Raw genomic sequence first — 17,468 nt, forward strand, 5'->3', positions numbered from 1 at the left:
AGCTCAGCCCTGAATTCCGCGCTGTCGGTTTGTCCCCTAAGCCCTGGGAAGCCTCTTGGTTTTCATCTTTGAGCATTCCCTCAAAAACAAAACCCTAGCATCCATGATCCTTGAAGTTTCCCCTTTAAGGTGCTCTATCCCTTTAAAGTCTCGCGGCGCCGCTCCTCCGGTCACGTGGCGTCGTCACAGGCTCAGGCCACGCCCCCCAGTCCGCTTCCGCAGCGCGGCCCCTTTAAGGCCGGGCCCCGCCCCTGCGCCCCGCCCCCTGCGCTCCCCTCCCCCTCGGCCCGCACCAGGTGCCCGGGCGGGTGGAGCGGCGGGCAGCTCTGGGCCCCGAGCGGGTACGAGCCCCGGTGTGCCCCGACTCCCGGGGTGGCCTCGCGGGTCCGGGAGGAGCGAGGGAGACGGGGTGGTCCGGGCGCGAGCTGGGAGGGCCGGGGAGGGGCTCAGGTGACTTAGGGCGGCCCCCCAAGTGTGCTCCCCGGGTATGCAGGGGCGCAGGGCTGGGCCTTTGCGGTCCGGCGGCGTCCCACGCTCCCTTGGCCGGCCAGTGTGTCCTGTTTAAAGCCCGGCTGGTGAAGGCTGCTCCGTGTCCTGCTGGGGTCCGGGCCCCATGGTGGGGGGGCGGCTGTTGGTCCAGTCCGCCCGCCTGACCCCACATCCCGGGGGACGCGGCTGGAGGGCAGGTTACCTGTGGCTCTGACCTCGGAGCACCCCCACGGGTGGAGGGCGGCCCTTGCGCCTGCTGGCCGAGAAGGGGTCGGGCAAGGGGCCGGCTTGGCGACCTCACTGTCCCCCCAGGGAGCTGACGGTCACCATGGCCATGCGGGAGCTGGTGGAGGCCGAGTGCGGGGGCGCCAACCCGCTCATGAAGCTGGCGGGACACTTCACGCAGGACAAGGCCCTGCGGCAGGAGGGGCTGAGGCCTGGGCCCTGGCCCCCTGGAGCCCCGGTGTCCTCCTCTGAGGTGAGTGGACCGAGGGCCCCTTGGCTCCCCGTGGGACAGCTGCCCTGTCTGTTGTGCTGCAAACAGCAGTGGTTACTGGTTATTAACGAGGGTGCTGTGCAGGTGGTGGATAAAAGATGCCCATTTCCCAGATGGGGAAAGCAGAGGCCCAGCAGGCTGTGGACTTGCCCAAGGTCATATAAATGGTAGAGCTAACACGCTGACGGCCTTGTTGGGTTGTGGCCTCCATCTCTGAATCACAACGTGTCTCTCTTCTGTCCTAGGTTTCCAAGCCTTTGGGAGTGGCCTCCGAAGATGAGGTACAGAAAGTTTGGCTTTTTTTCTGCACCCCCGTTTTGATTTCTTGTGTTTTTCACCCGTGTTTCAGTGTTTGAACTCTTCTTGACCAGATGACTTTTTTCTGCTGTTTTAGCTTCCACATCTGTATTTTTTTGTGTGAATGGACCTCTAGCTTTTCTCTCTCCTGGCTTTGCTCTGCTGTCTCCCACGGGTCCCGATGGTCCATGTCGGTCGGTCGGGGCCTCTGGACGCTTACGAGGGGGGCTCCTTTCCCCTTCTGTTCTGCTAGTTGGTAGCCGAATTCCTGCAGGACCAGAATGCCCCGCTGGTGTCCCGTGCCCCCCAGACCTTCAAGATGGACGACCTGCTGGCAGAGATGCAGGAAATTGAACAGTCAAACTTGCGCCAGGCACCCCAGCGAGGTGGGCGCAGGGTCTGGGTGTGGAGGGTGGCTGGCAGCAGGGGTGCAGGAAGGGAGACCTCAGGAGGCCTAGTTTGCTCTCAGGTGTGAAGAAATGATAAGGCTTTTTTACCCCGTCTTTCTTGGGCCTGTGTGTCTCTTTGCAGCCCCAGGTGTGGCCGACTTGGCCTTATCTGAGAACTGGGCTCAGGAGTTTCTTGCAGCGGGAGATGCTGTGGATGTGACTCAGGATTATAACGAGACCGACTGGTCCCAGGAATTCATTGCGGAGGTTACAGGTGAGACCCGCGGGAGCGTCGGGAATGGCGCCTTTGGGGCCGCGTGCTGTACCGTTTCCGTAATTTGTCGGAGCATTTTGGCATGTCTCAGTTGCCTGGACTTCCCTGGTCTGCTGACCCGTTTTCTTGTAGGGCCTTTGGTGAAGGTGGGAGATTGAAGCTAGCGTTGCACAGAGCTGTGTGAGGGAGATCAAGGGGCGAGGTTAGCTGAACCTTGGTTTCCGGCGTTCAGTGTGTGTGTGCGTTGGATGTCCAGGAAGAAACACTTAGCACGCTCTCTGGAACTCTGGCTTTCACACAGCTTGAATAGACATGGGACCTTGGACAGTGGCTTGTACATTTCAGAGGCTTCCTGTGACTGCGTGCCACGGCCACGGACTTAGCCAGTTATGGGTGGGAAATATTTGGGGAAAATCTGTGTTCCGAACCTGTGAATGTTTTTTCATTTGTTTTTCTTCCTGTCATTTGCTTTTTTGTTTTTACAGACTTATTTATTTATTTTTGCTTGAAAGAGTTAAGAGCGAGATAAGGAGAGAGAGGTCCACTCCCCCAAAGGGTTGCAACGCTTAGAGCCGGCTGGTCTGAACTCAGGAGCCAGGAACTTCTTCCGGGTCTCCCGTGTGGGCCATCCCTCCACTGCTTTCCCAGGTGCATTGGCAGGGAGCTGGATGGGAAGTGGAGCAGCCGGGACTCGTGCTGGTGCCCATGTGGGATGCTGGGGCCCACTTGGGATGCTGGGGCCACAGGTGGAGGCATTGACCCTGGTATTTTCTAAACACAGGGCAGCAGCTGTGCACCCAACAATGTTGTGTTAGGTACTGCAAGTCATCTACAGGAAACTTCAGTGTATGGGAGTGTGTGCATAGGCTTTGCAATGGTACCTCAAAGGTTCATGGGAAAAAAAAGGAATTGAGATTCGTGCTTAGTCTTTTCATAATACATGCTTCTGGTGAACTTCTAGAGACTGTACTTACACAAACACTTTGCCAATGTCTGTAAGGGACTTGAGCACCTGCAGATTTCAGTATTTCTAGGAGGTGACTAGAACTAACTAGTCTCTCGTGTGACATCTACTGTGTGTGGCCTTGGAGGGGACAGACACTATCATGACAGCAGCTGGTAATAACAGTGAACTCTTGTTTGCCTTCCTCTGGACTCTGTGTGACTTTTTTTTTTTTTAAAGATTTATTCATTTTTATTACAGCCAGATATACAGAGAGGAGGAGAGACAGAGAGGAAGATCTTCCGTCTGATGATTCACTCCCCAAGTGAGCCACAACGGGCCGATGCGCGCCGATCTGATGCCGGGAACCTGGAGCCTCTTCTGGGTCTCCCACGCAGGTGCAGGGTCCCAATGCATTGGGCCGTCCTCGACTGCTTTCCCAGGCCACAAGCAGGGAGCTGGATGGAAAGTGGAGCTGCCGGGATTAGAACCGGCGCCCATATGGGATCCCGGGGAGTTCAAGGCGAGGACTTTAGCCACTAGGCCACGCCGCCGGGCCCGGTGTGTGATGTTTTTAATGTCTTGTCTGTTTAATCCTCATGAGCCCCTAGTGGAGTTAGTGTTTTTGGTTCTAGTTCGTAGATAGGAAAACTGTGGTTTATATGTTAAGCAGTTTGCTCAGGTGACAATACAGCTTTGTTCCTGGTGGAGTTAGGATTTTTTTTAAGGATTTATTTATTTTTAATGGAAAGTCAGATTTATAGAGTGAAAGAGAGACAGAGAGGAAGATCTTCTGTCCACTGATTCATTCCCTAAGTGGCCACAACGGCTGAAGCTGAGCTGATCCGAAGCCAGGAGCTTCTTCTGGGTCTCCCACGTGGGTGCAGGCTTTGGGCCATCTTCAACTGCTTTCCCAGGCCACAAGCAGGGAGCTATATGGGAAGCGGGGCCGCTGGAATTAGAACCAGCGCCTATATGGGATCCTGGTGCGTTCAAGGCAAGGACTTTAGCCGCTAGGCCATTGTGCCGGACCCAGATTTTTTATTTATTTATTTATTTTTATTGAGAAAGGCAGATTTACAGAAAGAAGGAGAGACAAGTCTTTCTGTCCGCTGGTATTCCCCTGCCCCCCGCCCTCCAGAGCTGAGCTGATCCAAAGCTAACAACCAGGAGCATCTTCATAGCCTCCCACATGGGTGTAGGGGTTCAAGAACTTGGGCCATCCCCTGCTGCTTTCCCAGGCTATAAGCAGGGAGCTGAATGGGAAGTGGAAGAGCCAGGACATGAACCAGCATCCATGTGGGGTGCCGGCGCTTACAGGTACAGGATTAGCCAGTTGAGTCCCCGCCCCTGACTTTGATCCCAGACTCTGAGTGGGCCAGTCCTGCAGTTTAGCTATCTTTTTCTTGCTCTTTTTTTAGGGACTCAACCTCAATTTCCCTCTTTGAAAGCATCTGTTGCTCATTGCATCCCTTAGGAGGCACTGGAGTCATTCTCCCCTTAGGCCTGTTTGAATGGTGGCAAAGGAAAAGTCTAAAGTCTAAACCAGCCACAAAAACAAACCAACCCCAACCTCTAAGTGAGAGCTGTGTGTCACTTTCTTCCTTTCCCAGCCGTAAGCTGGAGTTGGATGGGATAGTAGGGATCAAGTGTTCCTTGATAGCGTCTGGCACTTTATGTTAAACCCCTTTATTTGATCCACACGTGCCGCTTAGAGGTATTGCTGACCTTAGGATCATCAAGTGTGGAAGTCACGTTTTATGGATGAGGGAATGGGACTTGTCCCAAACCCATTCTGTGTCAGAGACGGTGCTTGAACTCCTGCCTGTCTGGTGCCAGGCCCCACATTTATGGCCATCATGCTACAGTTGAGAATCTTCTGGAAGTTACCTCAAAGTAAACTCTGAGCTGTGGCAAAGATGGTGTCCCAAGTAGAAGCTTTGCATTTTTTGCATGAAGCTGCAACTTCAGAACTCTGACCGCAGAGATTCTGTACGGGGTGAGACCTTCCTTAGCCTGCACATGTAGAATATTTTTAGAAAAGGCTGTTGGGCCTGTCTCGCCTGCTGAATGCTCTTTGGAAATCTCTTCTTGCAGTCTATGTGTTCTTCTGGAACTTTCTGCTCCAGAGGCAGGGACGGGAGCTGCCGGGGGGGGGGGGGGGGGGGCTGGGTTTGGAGCCCGCCTTCAGGCTCCAGTAGTGTGCTGCTTTGATAGGACTTTGTCATTGAATTAAAGAATCGAGATTTGGGAGAAAAGGCTGAAAGAAATGATTTTCTAGTTGTGCAGTTTACATTAGCCTCGTAGCAGTTGTAGCTGGTGTTTTGTCGTGGTGCGGGCTAACTGTGGCTTTCTCGGTAAGCATTGTTTTGAAGCCAGAAAAGGTTATCTCCCTGTTCTCATGCTCTTGAAATTCCCACCAAGATCGTAGAAGCAAGTTTGAAATGAAACTGAAAAACTGATTTTCAAAAACATTTTTACGTATTTATTGAGCTTCATTAATTTGTTTACTTCCTGACTGTAACGGCTGGAGTGCCAAAGCTGGGAGCATCCTGGTCTCTCACGTGGCCCAGACTTGGGCTGTCTCCTGCTTTGCTAGGTGGCTGGGTGGGGAGTGGAGGCAGCAGTCTTCCGAGCCCCGGGCCCGCACTCTGGAAGGGCAGGCTGGTGAGGGATGCTGGTGTGTCAGGAGTCAGCTAACCTGATGTGCCATGATGCCAGCCCCGGCAGTCTTTGTTTGATTTTAATTTTATTTTAGGAATAAGTACCATGTTCACTGGAAGTGGCAGAGAAGAAAAATATACAGGATTGTTTCGTGTGGCTTTCAGTTTGCCATAATGATAACACTTTGTAATTTAGTTAGGCATAATACCCCAGTCAAGGAATTGCCATGATGAAATCCAGTTTACAACATTACACTAGTTTGCATGTTCTTACATATGCATGTGGATAGTTGGGTGTGGTTTTATCAGGTGTGCAGATTTGTGAAGGCAGCACCATGGAGGGAAAGGGCTAGTTCCCATCACGTGAAGGTCGCCTTTTCCCCTTTCCCATTTGCTGGTGTGATCCCCCTCCCCTCCAAGGCTTCTGCGCTGAGTGGTTCCCTGTCTTGTGCTTGCTCGGCTCAGGCTCCCTGAATTTAGACAGCTGCAGTTGATGTGGTCCCTGGGGTCAGACGGTGCTCACAGGCGGGGACAAGCCAGTGCTCTGCCGGGGCAGGCAGGGGATAGCAGTAGCGGAGAGTGACTGGGAGTGATCTCCCCTGTGGTGGCTGGGATGAAACCAGTGTCTCACTGGGATGAGTTCTCCAGTGCTGTGGGTTTGCCGCAAGCAGTTCATGACAAGAGCTGACACTTGCGACTTTGAGCGTTGATCTTGAAGGCAGCCCTATGAGGTGGCTCTTGCTGTCTGTTTCTATGGATAAGGAAATGGAAACTTGGGGGTTAAAGGAAGAGTGGTGGAGTTGGGGTTGAGTGTGGGGAAGCTGACTGTTAGAGCCTGCATTCTTGGCCACAGTGCTATTTAGCAGACAGGCACTTGGATGGAGAAGGGTGGAAAGTTGTCAGCTTTTGATTTTTGCGCTTGAGGTAGATGGTCTAGGTAGAATAAGTATACATGCAACAAGGTGAGTATTCTTTATCTTTAAAATTACTTGGAAGGCAAAAAGAGACAGAGATGTCTTCTGTCCACTGATTCACTTCTCAAATGGCCACAACACCTGTGCTAAAGCTAGGTGGGGGCTAGGCTCCAGATACTTGGGCAGCGTCAGCCACTGCCTTCCCCGGCACATTGGCGAGGAGCTGGATTGGAAGCAGAGCATTCAGGACTCCGGCCAGCAGTCAGGATTCTGGTAGTTTTAACGCATGGTGCCACAACACCCACCCCAAGGTGAACCTCCTGAATTGAAAGTCCAGGTTGATGGTTCTAACTCTAGGAAACTTGTGACCTGGACAGTTTTCTTTAAGGTTTTCTCCACAAGATTATGAAGTCCAAGTGTTGGGTTTTTGTTATTTTATTTGGCTCCTTGTTAGAGGTGGCTCCTACTGCTGGCAAGATTCTGGAGCTTGTGACTAGAGTGGCCACACGGTAACAGCTTGATGATGAGTCTTCTTAGCTCTGGAGTTTTTACTCTCCCAGTGTCTGCGGTGAAGTCCAGGCACCTTGAGCTTTCTCTGTTGCTGCTTCCCATGGGATTTGCGTGCCCAGAACATGGTCTCGTAACCGAGGGAGCATGTGGTCCCTGAGACTTGCGCAAGGAGTCACTGGAGAGGAAGGAGGCAGGACTGGTTCTTACCCTTGAAGTGAACTGGACGCAGGCGCCAGGAGGTGTTAGGATGCCTGTGGAAGGGCTAAGTGTCTCCTTTTCTGTCTGTGTGCGTGCGTGGGCCAGCGGAAGCAGTGTTGCTTCAGGAACTGGATGTCATCATTGAGAGTCCTCAGGGTCTGTGACCAAAACACAGCTGTCGAGCACACCTTGTATTAATCCTAGATGACTGACATCCGGGCGTGTGTATTCTGAGGCCCTCGATCCTTCTTTTTTTTTTGTAATTTTGACATTTTTCCAGAAATTACTTTGTTGAAATTATTCAAGCAGAGTCTCACTTAAAGTAGACTAGATTGTTACGTGTTAGTGCTAAGGGAAGAGTCTGCCTTCCGCCTGTTCCAGTTACACCCAGCTTCCCACTGAGATGGACAAAGAAAGAACCCTGCAGGTGTGCGCCTTCTGCAGACTTACTCCTCAGGTCCTGGTGTGTGTGTGTGCGCTGACCCCTGGATAGTCAAGGGCAAAGTCCTGGCGTCCTGGCGGTGGAGAAGCAGCTTGACACCCCACCCTGTTTGTTGCCTTGATAGCTTCATCTTTTGTCTCGATGTCGGGGGTGCCCTTTGTTACCAGAGTGTCTGAGATAATGTGTTGCATTAGACTGAAAATCTCAGCTGCTCAAAACTTATCTAAGCCACAGATGTTAGCCTAGCACTTGCCTTTGGGGGCTGAGTTCAGATAAGAACCCTGGGAAACAAGGGCAGATTGCGTGCCTGGGGCTGGAGCTAGGGGTCCACTCGTATACCTGGGTTAGATGCCCATTATGTACTTTGATGTTTGTATGTGACATTTCAGAGCACTGTGTGGGAATAGCATGCCCATGTATCTTCAATTCTAGCCTAGCTTTTGCATCTCAGGTTCTCATGGAAGGCATGTCCAGTTGCTGGAATGGGGAGCTGCAGGTGGAGGAGGTTTGGTTGGAGGAGAGAGGCACGTCTTCTATTCTCCCATAGCTCCTTGCTGTTTCTCTCTGGTCTCCTCGAGAAGGGAAGATGCCCCAGTACTTGCTGTTTCTGATTGAGGCCTGCTGTACTTCAAGATCAAAGAGTTGGCCTTCGGATTCTTCCCTCTCTATTCTTCCGTACCCACCTGTCAGTACATTTTCACCCCACAGCCCTTGGGCTGGAATTGGCTATTGCACAAGATGTTGAGAATTGACAGTTTCCTTCTGACTCATGGGCTGGGAGCAAGCCCCTGCAGTTGTGTCTGCTTTAGCGCGGGGAAGAGGGCTGTTGGAGTGTAGTCCTGCCTGGTGTCACACTGAGTTCTGGGTCACCTGCTCCTTGCAGACCCCTTGTCTGTATCTCCTGCCCGCTGGGCTGAGGAGTACCTGGAGCAGTCCGAGGAGAAGCTGTGGCTGGGGGAGCCCGAGGGAGCAGCTGCGGCCGACCGGTGGTGAGTCCACTCCCTGCCCACCCCCGGCCCCTGCCCCGTGGAAGCAGTCCAGCTTTCCCAGCCTCTCTGCCCTCTGCATTTCCAAGCCAACGTGCAGTCCCCTCTTTTCCTGCGTTATTCTTTAAGGTGTTCATTTATGTTAGGCCCCTCTAACTCAATGTTTCAGAAACAGGTGAAGAATGCCAGCAGTCCTGCCAAAAGTTCGTGCTGAGTGTCTTGTTCCTTCTCCTTTGAACCTGCTATTGTTTTTTCCTTCCTTTGGAAAGATCCATTTGGGAAAGGGATAGTAAGAGGAAGCCCTCTGACTTCTGTTCAAATATCTGACATCAGTGTTGGTCGGCTTAGGTAGTGTGAGGCCAGCCCCCAGTGCACCCGTGGGAGCTGGTGCCCAGAGGTGCCCCGTGCAGTGCGGGCAGACGAGTGGGTGAAGGTGTGTCCTTTCCTGCCCCAGGCATGATGAGTATCATCCTGAGGAGGATCTGCAGCACACAGCCAGTGACTTTGTGGCCAAGGTGGATGATCCCAAGTTGGCTAACTCGGAGGTGAGCCATGTCCGCTGTTGCTGGGCCCAGAAGCTGGTCTTGGATGGCGATTGCCTTGCGTTTCTCCCCGCGTTTGGTTTGCGGAGGAAGAAATGAGATCGTGGGTCTACTGCCGGCTCTCTTGGGCCCCGTACCTCTTCTGTCTTCTTCCTGTCGTTTCTGGCCTAAGCACCCTTTGTCTTTTCTGGTGCCCTCTCAGTCTTTAGAGCCAGAAACCCCTTTCTTGGACACTGTCTGCTTTTCTCAGGATCTTCAGCACCTGTCCTGTGTAGCTGGAGCTGGGCAGGGGGAGACCCAAGTTCAGGACCCCCACTGGGCATGGCTGAGTGTGCACACCAGCAGGTCCTCTCCCAAGTGGCCTGTGTGTGTGTCTCTGTGCCCCAGTTCCTGAAATTCGTGCGGCAGATTGGCGAGGGCCAGGTGTCCCTGGAGTCGGTGGCAGGGTCGGGCCGAGCTCAGGCAGAACAGTGGGCAGAAGAGTTTATACAGCAGCAGGTAGGCCGTGGTCACTTCCCATCCCCCTGCAGAGGCAGCCAGCGTCCCAGGCCTTGGGGTCAGTGTCCAGCGGGCCCCGCTAGGGAAGGGGTTTTCTTGCTGGCTTCTCGTGGTAGCATCCAGGTCCCGTGTGGGAGGGGAGAGTCTGAGAATGTTCTCATGCTGGTGGTTTTTAATGGGTGTTTGATTTGTGTTGAGTGGTGGAAAGTTGTTCCTAGTAGTTGTTGATAGTGGTGATCTTTCTTTGTCACAGAGCACTTCAGATGCCTGGGTTGACCAGTTTGCAAGACCGGTGAACAATTCTGCCCTTGACATGGAGTTTGAACGAGCGAAGTCAGCCATAGAGGTGAGAGCGGATGGTGCAGGAGCTGACATGCCCCACCAAGGAGCAAGCGTGTCCCACCATCCTGGGAGAGTTGGGTGTGTTAGCGTCCGAGTGGTCAATGTTTTGCTTGCTCGGGCACCTGGGTCAGCTATATTTCTCAGAAGTGCAGGTTCCCAGGTCTCACCCCAAACCGTAGGATCTGGGAATCTTCAGAGAGCTCTCTAGATGACTCTCAAATAGTCTGTTCCAGGGTTGGGGTGGGCGGGCCGGCCACGGAGGATCTCCCGTGTCTACCTGCCTTCCCTTCCTTGCAGTCTGATGTCGATTTCTGGGACAAGTTGCAGGCAGAGTTGGAGGAGATGGCCAAACGGGATGCAGAGGCTCACCCCTGGCTCTCTGACTACGACGACCTCACGTCTGCCTCCTATGATAAGGTGAGGCCCTGAGCTCTTCCAGGTTTCAGCGTGCGCTGTGAGTGAGGCAGTTGAAGGACACTGACTCCTGTGTAATTTTCCTGAGTCCCTTGCTGTGGAAAGAAGGAAGTCTCCCTGGCCCCTGCCCTCCCCTGGTAACTGCCGGTGGACTTTATTCTCGGGTGGAAAGGTTGGGAAGGCTGCCCTCGCCTGATAGTGGCAGTGCGGTGCCATGATGCCTGGGAACAGTAAGGACTGGGGTGAGTGAACGCTGCTTGGGAGGTTGGGCTGGACACATTGGAGAGGTGACTGGCTCCTTCAGTGGAGTGGATCTGTCTCGCTTTCTCTCTCTCTCTCTCCCTCCCTTTTTTTTTTTTAAGATGTGTTTATTTTTATATGAAAGGCAGATTTAGAGAGAAGGAGAGCTGGAGAGAGAAATATTCCATATGCTGGTTTACTTCGCAAACGGCCGCAACAGCCGTAGCTGAGCCAGTCTGAAGCCAGGAGCTTCGTCTCGTCCCCCTGTGGGTGCAGGGCCACGCCCACTGCTTTCCCCGTCATGGGCAGGGAGCTGGATCCGATATGGATGAGCTGGGACCCAAACTAGCGCCTGTGAGGGTTGCTTACCGTGCAGGTGGAGGCCACCATGTGGGCCCCAGTATTACCATTATTTTTTTTTTTTCTTAACCCCTACACTTATTTTAAGTTTTAATCTCACAGTGCTGCTCCTTGCCCCAGTTTAGGGTCTGCTGTGAAGCGTAAGTGGGCGGTGGAGCATGAGTGGATGTTCCACGCAGCAGGCACTGCAGGTCTAGAGACTTGTGTCTCTTCAGGAGTCTCCCAGTATCACACAGCTATCTTGCGGGTTGAGCTCCTGAGGCGAAGCCTGTGGGGGAAGAGGAAGAATGGCAGGAGGCAGGATGGAGTAGTGATGGTTTCTTCCAAGATGGAAACCAAGGTGCTGGAGGTGAAGCTGGGCAGGACGAGGACATTCTGTAGACCTAGAGGGGAGCGAGGTTCAGCATGACTTACAGAAAGTTGGGGTCTGTTGGTCAGCGAAAGACCTAGCTTCACGCAGTGCAGGAATTTGCTTGTTGGGCATTTCTGAAAACCATTTGGTCTGATGTAACAGGAAGTGTTATTTCTGGTGATTTTAATTTGTAGTTCACAAGCGGATGAGTTCATCATAAAGAGTTCTAAGGAGTAGGGGTGGAGGGGGGCAGTGCTGTGGCACAGCGGGTAAGTTCTGGGGAGAGAGCTCGATCCATTTTCCATCCACTTTCATCCACGGCTCACTCCCTAGATAGCTACGACGGCAGTGAGCTAGGAGCCTCATCCTCATCTCCCGCATGGGTGGCAGGGCCTCAGACAACTTGGGTCAAGGTTTTTTCCAGGATATTAGCAAGGAGCTGTATTGAATATGGAGCAGCTGAGCCTGGCATGATGGTACAGTGGCTAAATCCTTGCCCTGCATGTGCCAGATTCCATATGGGTGCCAGTTCGTGTCCCAGCTGCTCCACTTCCCATCCAGCTCCCTGCTTGTGGCCTGGGAAAGCAGTCGAGGACGGCCCAAAGCCTTGGGACCCTGCACCCGTGTGGGAGACCTGGAAGAGATCCTGGCTCCTGATCAGCTCAGCTCCAGCTGTTGCAGCCACTTGGGGCGTGAACCAGAGGATGGAAGGTCTTTCTCTGTCTCCTTTTCTCTATAATCTGCCCTTCCAATTAAATAGATAAATCTTAAAAAAGGAAGAAAGAAAGGAGAGAAAAAAGAAAAGGAAAGAAAAAAAGAATGAAAATGGAGCAGCCAGGACACTGATCAGCATGCATGCGGGATGCCACCACTGCAGGTGGTGGCTTTACGTGCTGTGCCACAACGTGGACTCCAGGAAGTATTTTGCTGACTAATAAAGTACTAGCAGCTTATGGCCTATGGAGTAAATCTGCTTGCTACTTTTTCCTGTGTGGTCCTTTAGCTGCTTGGAGTGGTTAGAGAGAATGGTTGGAATATGAATCATGAAAATTAAATAAAGTTAAAATTTCAGTGTCTGTAACGTCTGGTTGGACCTCAGCTCTGCTGCTTGGTTTACGTACTGTCGGGCTTGCGTGTGGTAGTGCTTGAGCTAAGTAGCTGTGGCAGATCCGCCAAGCCTGAAGTGCTTTGTTTTCTGGTCCTTTTACGGGAAAAGTTTGCTGAGCTGTGGACTAGGCTCATCTTCTCCCTTCCGAGTGTTTATGGCCACAGAGATGTCTCCAGAGCGTGGCCGTGTGCCAGGGGCTTGCTTTGTATGCTTATTTCAGATGTGTCTCCTATGATGTATCACTTCTTACACTCCTCGTGCGATGCTTTAGTTTTCCTTTGTGGTAAGTAGGCTGCCTCTGATGGTGGTTCCCAGTGTTGTGGTAAGAGTTAAGTGTTCCTGATGAGTCTCCTGTTTTTATATTATACGTATATTTTTCTAACTCACCCTTAGCCACATTTAGAAAGACCCTACCTATATTTTACATTTTGTAGTATATTTTATGATGATGTATTTATTTCTGAAAAAAGGAATATTTTATTTACTTCTCCCAAGATACAGGACGTCCCAGTAACTTTGTGTCTTCCTTTGCCGCCTCCTTGATAAACACATAGTGCACACATAGTGCCAGCTGACAAAACTGCCCTGGCATCGTTAATGGCTCTCCCAAACGAGAAGCGCTCAGCTAGGAGGGCACGGTGTCCTGTGGTGATGCTTTGGGAGCCAGCTCTGGCTTCTGGTCAGGTCACAGGTTACTGGAGTGTCTGAGGATGACACTGGGGAGTGAATGAAGACGTTCGGGTGCTTGTGCGCGTCTCAGTGCACACAGGAGAGCTGTGTGAACGTGAGCGCTTCTGCCAACACACTGGCCTTCCTTCGTGTGTGAGCACGTTGCCGAGGAGCCTTGCGAGGTGCTCTGTGAATGGCTCAGGAGAGTTGATGTCGTTACAGTGGGCTGTCCTGTTAGCAAACCTGTTCTGTCCAGAAGGGAAAAGTCAAGGCAGTAGAAATAGAGGCCGGTGTAGACTTCCCAGACATCAGCTTGCTGCCCACAAGGCCTCGTGTGTGCGCTTGCCTGGTTCAGCAGGTGGCCGCCAAGCCTGACGCGGTGTGACGTCACTGTCATGGGGGGTGGTGAGCTCTACAAGCGAAGCACAGAGTCTGCTGGCGTGGACACTGTGGGCTCTGCCACTGTCTGGGTTGTCATTGTCCTCTCATCCCTGCTGCTCTGACCTTGGTGGCGCCCCCTCAGAATGTGTCTCATGGGCTTGCTTCCCTACAGGGCTACCAGTTTGAGGAGGACAATCCCCTGCGTGATCACCCCCAGCCTTTTGAGGAAGGGCTGCGCCGGCTCCAGGAAGGGGACCTGCCCAATGCTGTGCTGCTCTTCGAGGCTGCCGTGCAGCAGGATCCCAAGCACATGGAAGTGGGTGGTTTATGCTGACTGCGGACGAGGGAGCCCCCAGAGAGTGCAGAGGGTGGTGGTCTCAGATCGTGGGGTGGGGGGGCAGGGAGGCCCGAGAGAACGAGTGAGATGGTGAGTAGGAAAGCTAGTGGAAGACAGAGTAGAAGGGCGACCATAGGGTGATGGAGTCTGTCTGCGCCTCTCCAGGCTTGGCAGTATCTGGGCACCACCCAGGCGGAGAATGAGCAGGAACTGTTAGCCATCAGTGCCCTGCGGAGGTGAGTGCACTGATTGGGAGCGAAGCGGTCTTGGACTCTGCAGAGGGTTTTCACGGGCGGGGAGGCCAGGCCCAGATGCCCTGTGCTGTCCGGCTGCCAACAGGCGTGTTTTCCCACAATGCCCCTCGTTGCCCACTGGCTGTGAAGATGTTGCTGTACTCAGCTCTGTGACTTAATTATTAACTCTCCCATTGGAAGCTCTCTGTATCTTAATCTGAGGAGGCTGGGCAGGTGGGGCCATCGTGACTCGGCATTTCAGAACCTGGCTTGGATCCCAGAATGCCAACGGGTACCAGTGTCATCACAGGTGCCAAGGGTGCCCATCCCTGTGTCAACAGGTGCCTGGAGCTGAAGCCAGACAACCGGACAGCACTGATGGCGCTGGCCGTAAGCTTCACCAACGAGTCCCTCCAGCGACAGGCCTGTGAAACTCTGCGGGACTGGCTGCGTTACACGCCAGCCTATGCCCACCTGGTGTCACCTGGTGAAGAAGGCGCTGGTGGGGCCGGCCTGGGTCCCAGCAAGCGCCTCCTGGGATCTCTGTTGTCCGAGTGAGTGTGAGGGGTTCCTGCACAAGTGGAGGAGGATGGCAGCCCGAGCGCTCAGGAGGAAGATGACCTTGACTTTGCAAGTTCAGGCAAAGGAGTGGGTCAGGAAGGCTGGGATCAGTGTGGGGGGTCTGCATCTGCCAGCGCACTGCTGCAGTGAAACAGCGGGTGGGTTTCCAGGATGGGGTCGGTGAGGAAGAGGAATGGCCGGAACATTGATGCGCTTGGGAGGCCTGGCTTGCTCATTCTGAGGAGTTGTTTGTGAAGCAGACACATCCATTGACCTTTTTTTTTTTTTTTTTTTTGATGTGTGGGTTCTTCCTCTTGTAGCTCCTTGTTCCTCGAAGTGAAGGAGCTGTTCCTGGCAGCTGTGCGCCTGGACCCCGCATCCATTGACCCCGATGTGCAGTGTGGTTTGGGGGTGCTCTTCAACCTCAGTGGGGAGTATGACAAGGCCGTGGACTGCTTCACTGCTGCCCTCAGTGTCCGGCCCGATGTGAGCCCCAGGGAGGGAGAAGCAGGGCAGGAGCCCCGTAACTTCCTAAAGAATCATTTGTTGGGAAATTTGGAGTCAGGAGCGAATTGCATGCAGGCCGGTGCTCCGTGCACACTGGCTGCCTTGGGTTGGGAAGGAAGGGTGGGGGTTCTGCCTGGGGAGGGACAGGCTGTGTTGTGGCCACGCGCAGTGTTGCTGTGGAGGTGGACTGGGAGGTAGCATGTATCCATTGAACAGAGCAGTGGAGCTGGTGGCTGCGGGGGCAGAATCGGCTCTCCCCCGGGCTTGTGTTCCCATTCTTCCCACCCCTTCCCCAGGACTATCTGCTGTGGAATAAGCTGGGGGCCACCCTGGCCAATGGGAACCAGAGCGAGGAAGCAGTGGCTGCCTACCGCCGGGCCCTGGAGCTGCAGCCTGGCTATATCCGGTCACGCTATAACCTGGGCATCAGCTGCATCAATCTCGGCGCTCACCGGTGAGGGTCCCTCTCGAGTGGGGCGCCAGGGAGCTGTTTTCTCCTGACCCCCCCCCCCCAGCTGCTCCATCTCTAGCCGGCCCCAGCCTCCTCTGTCCCGAGGCCGCCTGACCTGCCTGCCTGGCTCACAAGCTTCTCACGTTCGTCCTTTCCCACAGGGAGGCTGTGGAGCACTTTCTGGAGGCCCTGAACATGCAGCGGAAAAGCCGAGGCCCCCGGGGGGAAGGGGGCGCCATGTCGGAGAACATCTGGAGCACCTTGCGCTTGGCCTTGTCCATGTTGGGCCAGAGTGACGCCTACGGGGCGGCTGACGCCCGGGACCTGCCTGCCCTCCTGGCGCTGTTTGGCCTGCCCCAGTGACAGTGGGATGGGGTGCCCTGTGAGTGTCTGCCCAGAGGGCTCCCCGCTCTGGATATGACTCCCTCCCCCGCAATGGGCCTGCCGAGGGGGTGGACTGATGATTGCTAGCGGGGCGGCCTTGGGGGGCTGCCTCTGTGTGGGGGCGCAGTGTTCACTGGGTAGTTTCCTGTGTGATCCTGGGAAAGCGAGCTGTGTCACCCGAGGCCCTTGGTAATTCAGGGGCCGCATGTCCAGCTCAGATCTCTCTCTGCTCATCATGCCCTTTCCTGGTGCTGCATTTTGGGGAAGGACCCAGTGATACAGGGAGGCCGTTGTCATCAGCCGCCACTTCTGATGGGGTCTGCCGCATTTGTCATGTCTGCCCTTTCCCGCTTTCACTGGAGATCGGTAACGGTCCAGCATCCCCGAGTGGCTGGTGTAGGCAGTGCTTCATCCGCGCATCTCTGATGTTGGCGCCAGGGCGGGATGTGATGGCAGTTGACTTGTCTCATGTGTCAAGTTTGGCTGGGGAGGGCCGACTTGGTTATTTCTGTCACTGTTGGTGCTCTTGGCCGTGTGCTAGATGCCATGGAGGATGCTGGTGCAGTGAAGTGGGAGTGATTACAGTGGGATCCTGAGCCGCCCCCGGAGTCAGCTGCTGCAAAGAGCATATGGACTCGGAGGGGCGCTGCCGAGGGGGACTAGGTGGGGTCAGGTCAGGGACTCTGGCCTTTGGAGGGGGCACTGAGCAAGCAGGGTAGGGATCACAGTGAACTCAGATGAGCGATGAGTAGGACCTGGGCCGACACTTCCAGAAAGTTGGTTCAGAAATTGTCATCTTGCCAAATTCCGAGTAGAGAGGGGGTGCAGTGTTCCCCTAAGCCTTTGTTGGTACTTCTTGAACGATTTCCAGGGGAGAGGGTTGGGAGACCACTTTCCCCCACATTACCTCCACAGGGTGAAGACTGAGGGAAGCCGGGGCAGCAGCTGGCCTGGCCCCTGCGTGGGGAGACACCACTGCCGGTACTGGCTCCTGCCGCCTTGTCTTCAGTAGCTAATGATCAGAGAGATTTTTTTTAAACTACCATGGGCCCAAAGTTCCATCTTGAAATGTATTTTTCTTTGTATGAATACATGTAAATGATTCAAAAATGAAACTGTAAAATATTTGTATGAAGAATAAATGGCACTGTGAATAAAGAATAAATGTGGCTGAGTTCTGCTTGCGAAGCGGGTGTGGGAAGGTGGGCTGGTGGTCAGCACTCTGCCTTTGGGGTTTTCATCGGCGTGTTGACCATCCATCTAGCCAGTTAACGAACGCTTGCTGTGCCAGCTACTGCGAGGCGGACAAGGTCTCTGTGCTCCGGGCCCTCGGGCTTGGCAGGAGGCCCACGTGCTCGCCCCGGCCAAGCTTTCCGGGTAACCGCTGCCAGAGCGAGTCTGTGGAGTTGTTTGATCTGTTATGAAATACGGGGGGGGGATTTTGATATTTTATTCAGCGTTCAGACCTCTGTAGAGGTTTTCTTGGTG

The 17,468-nt window shown here is 53.9% G+C and overlaps 1 protein-coding gene across 4 annotated transcripts; it reads left to right on the forward strand.

Moving 5' to 3' along the window:
- Positions 1-239: 239 nt before the first annotated feature.
- Positions 240-16,575, forward strand: PEX5 (peroxisomal biogenesis factor 5). Of its 4 annotated transcripts, none has more exons than XM_004596408.2 (16): positions 240-341; positions 802-967; positions 1,231-1,266; positions 1,536-1,668; positions 1,814-1,945; positions 8,499-8,604; positions 9,056-9,146; positions 9,531-9,641; positions 9,895-9,987; positions 10,281-10,400; positions 13,680-13,823; positions 14,010-14,080; positions 14,419-14,631; positions 14,959-15,124; positions 15,442-15,599; positions 15,758-16,049. In XM_004596408.2, the coding sequence occupies exons 2-16, from the start codon at positions 818-820 to the stop codon at positions 15,957-15,959; spliced, it is 1,926 nt and encodes a 641-aa protein (XP_004596465.2). In that variant the 5' UTR covers positions 240-341; positions 802-817; the 3' UTR covers positions 15,960-16,049. The 4 variants fall into 4 exon arrangements, with proteins under 4 accessions (XP_004596465.2, XP_058511819.1, XP_058511820.1 ...); XM_058655836.1 differs by having other exon boundaries at positions 10,305-10,400; XM_058655837.1 differs by lacking the exon at positions 9,531-9,641 and having other exon boundaries at positions 15,758-16,575.
- The last annotated feature ends 893 nt before the right edge of the window (positions 16,576-17,468 follow it).

This window comes from Ochotona princeps, chromosome 27 (genome assembly GCF_030435755.1).
Source record: "Ochotona princeps isolate mOchPri1 chromosome 27, mOchPri1.hap1, whole genome shotgun sequence".
NCBI lineage: Eukaryota > Metazoa > Chordata > Mammalia > Lagomorpha > Ochotonidae > Ochotona > Ochotona princeps.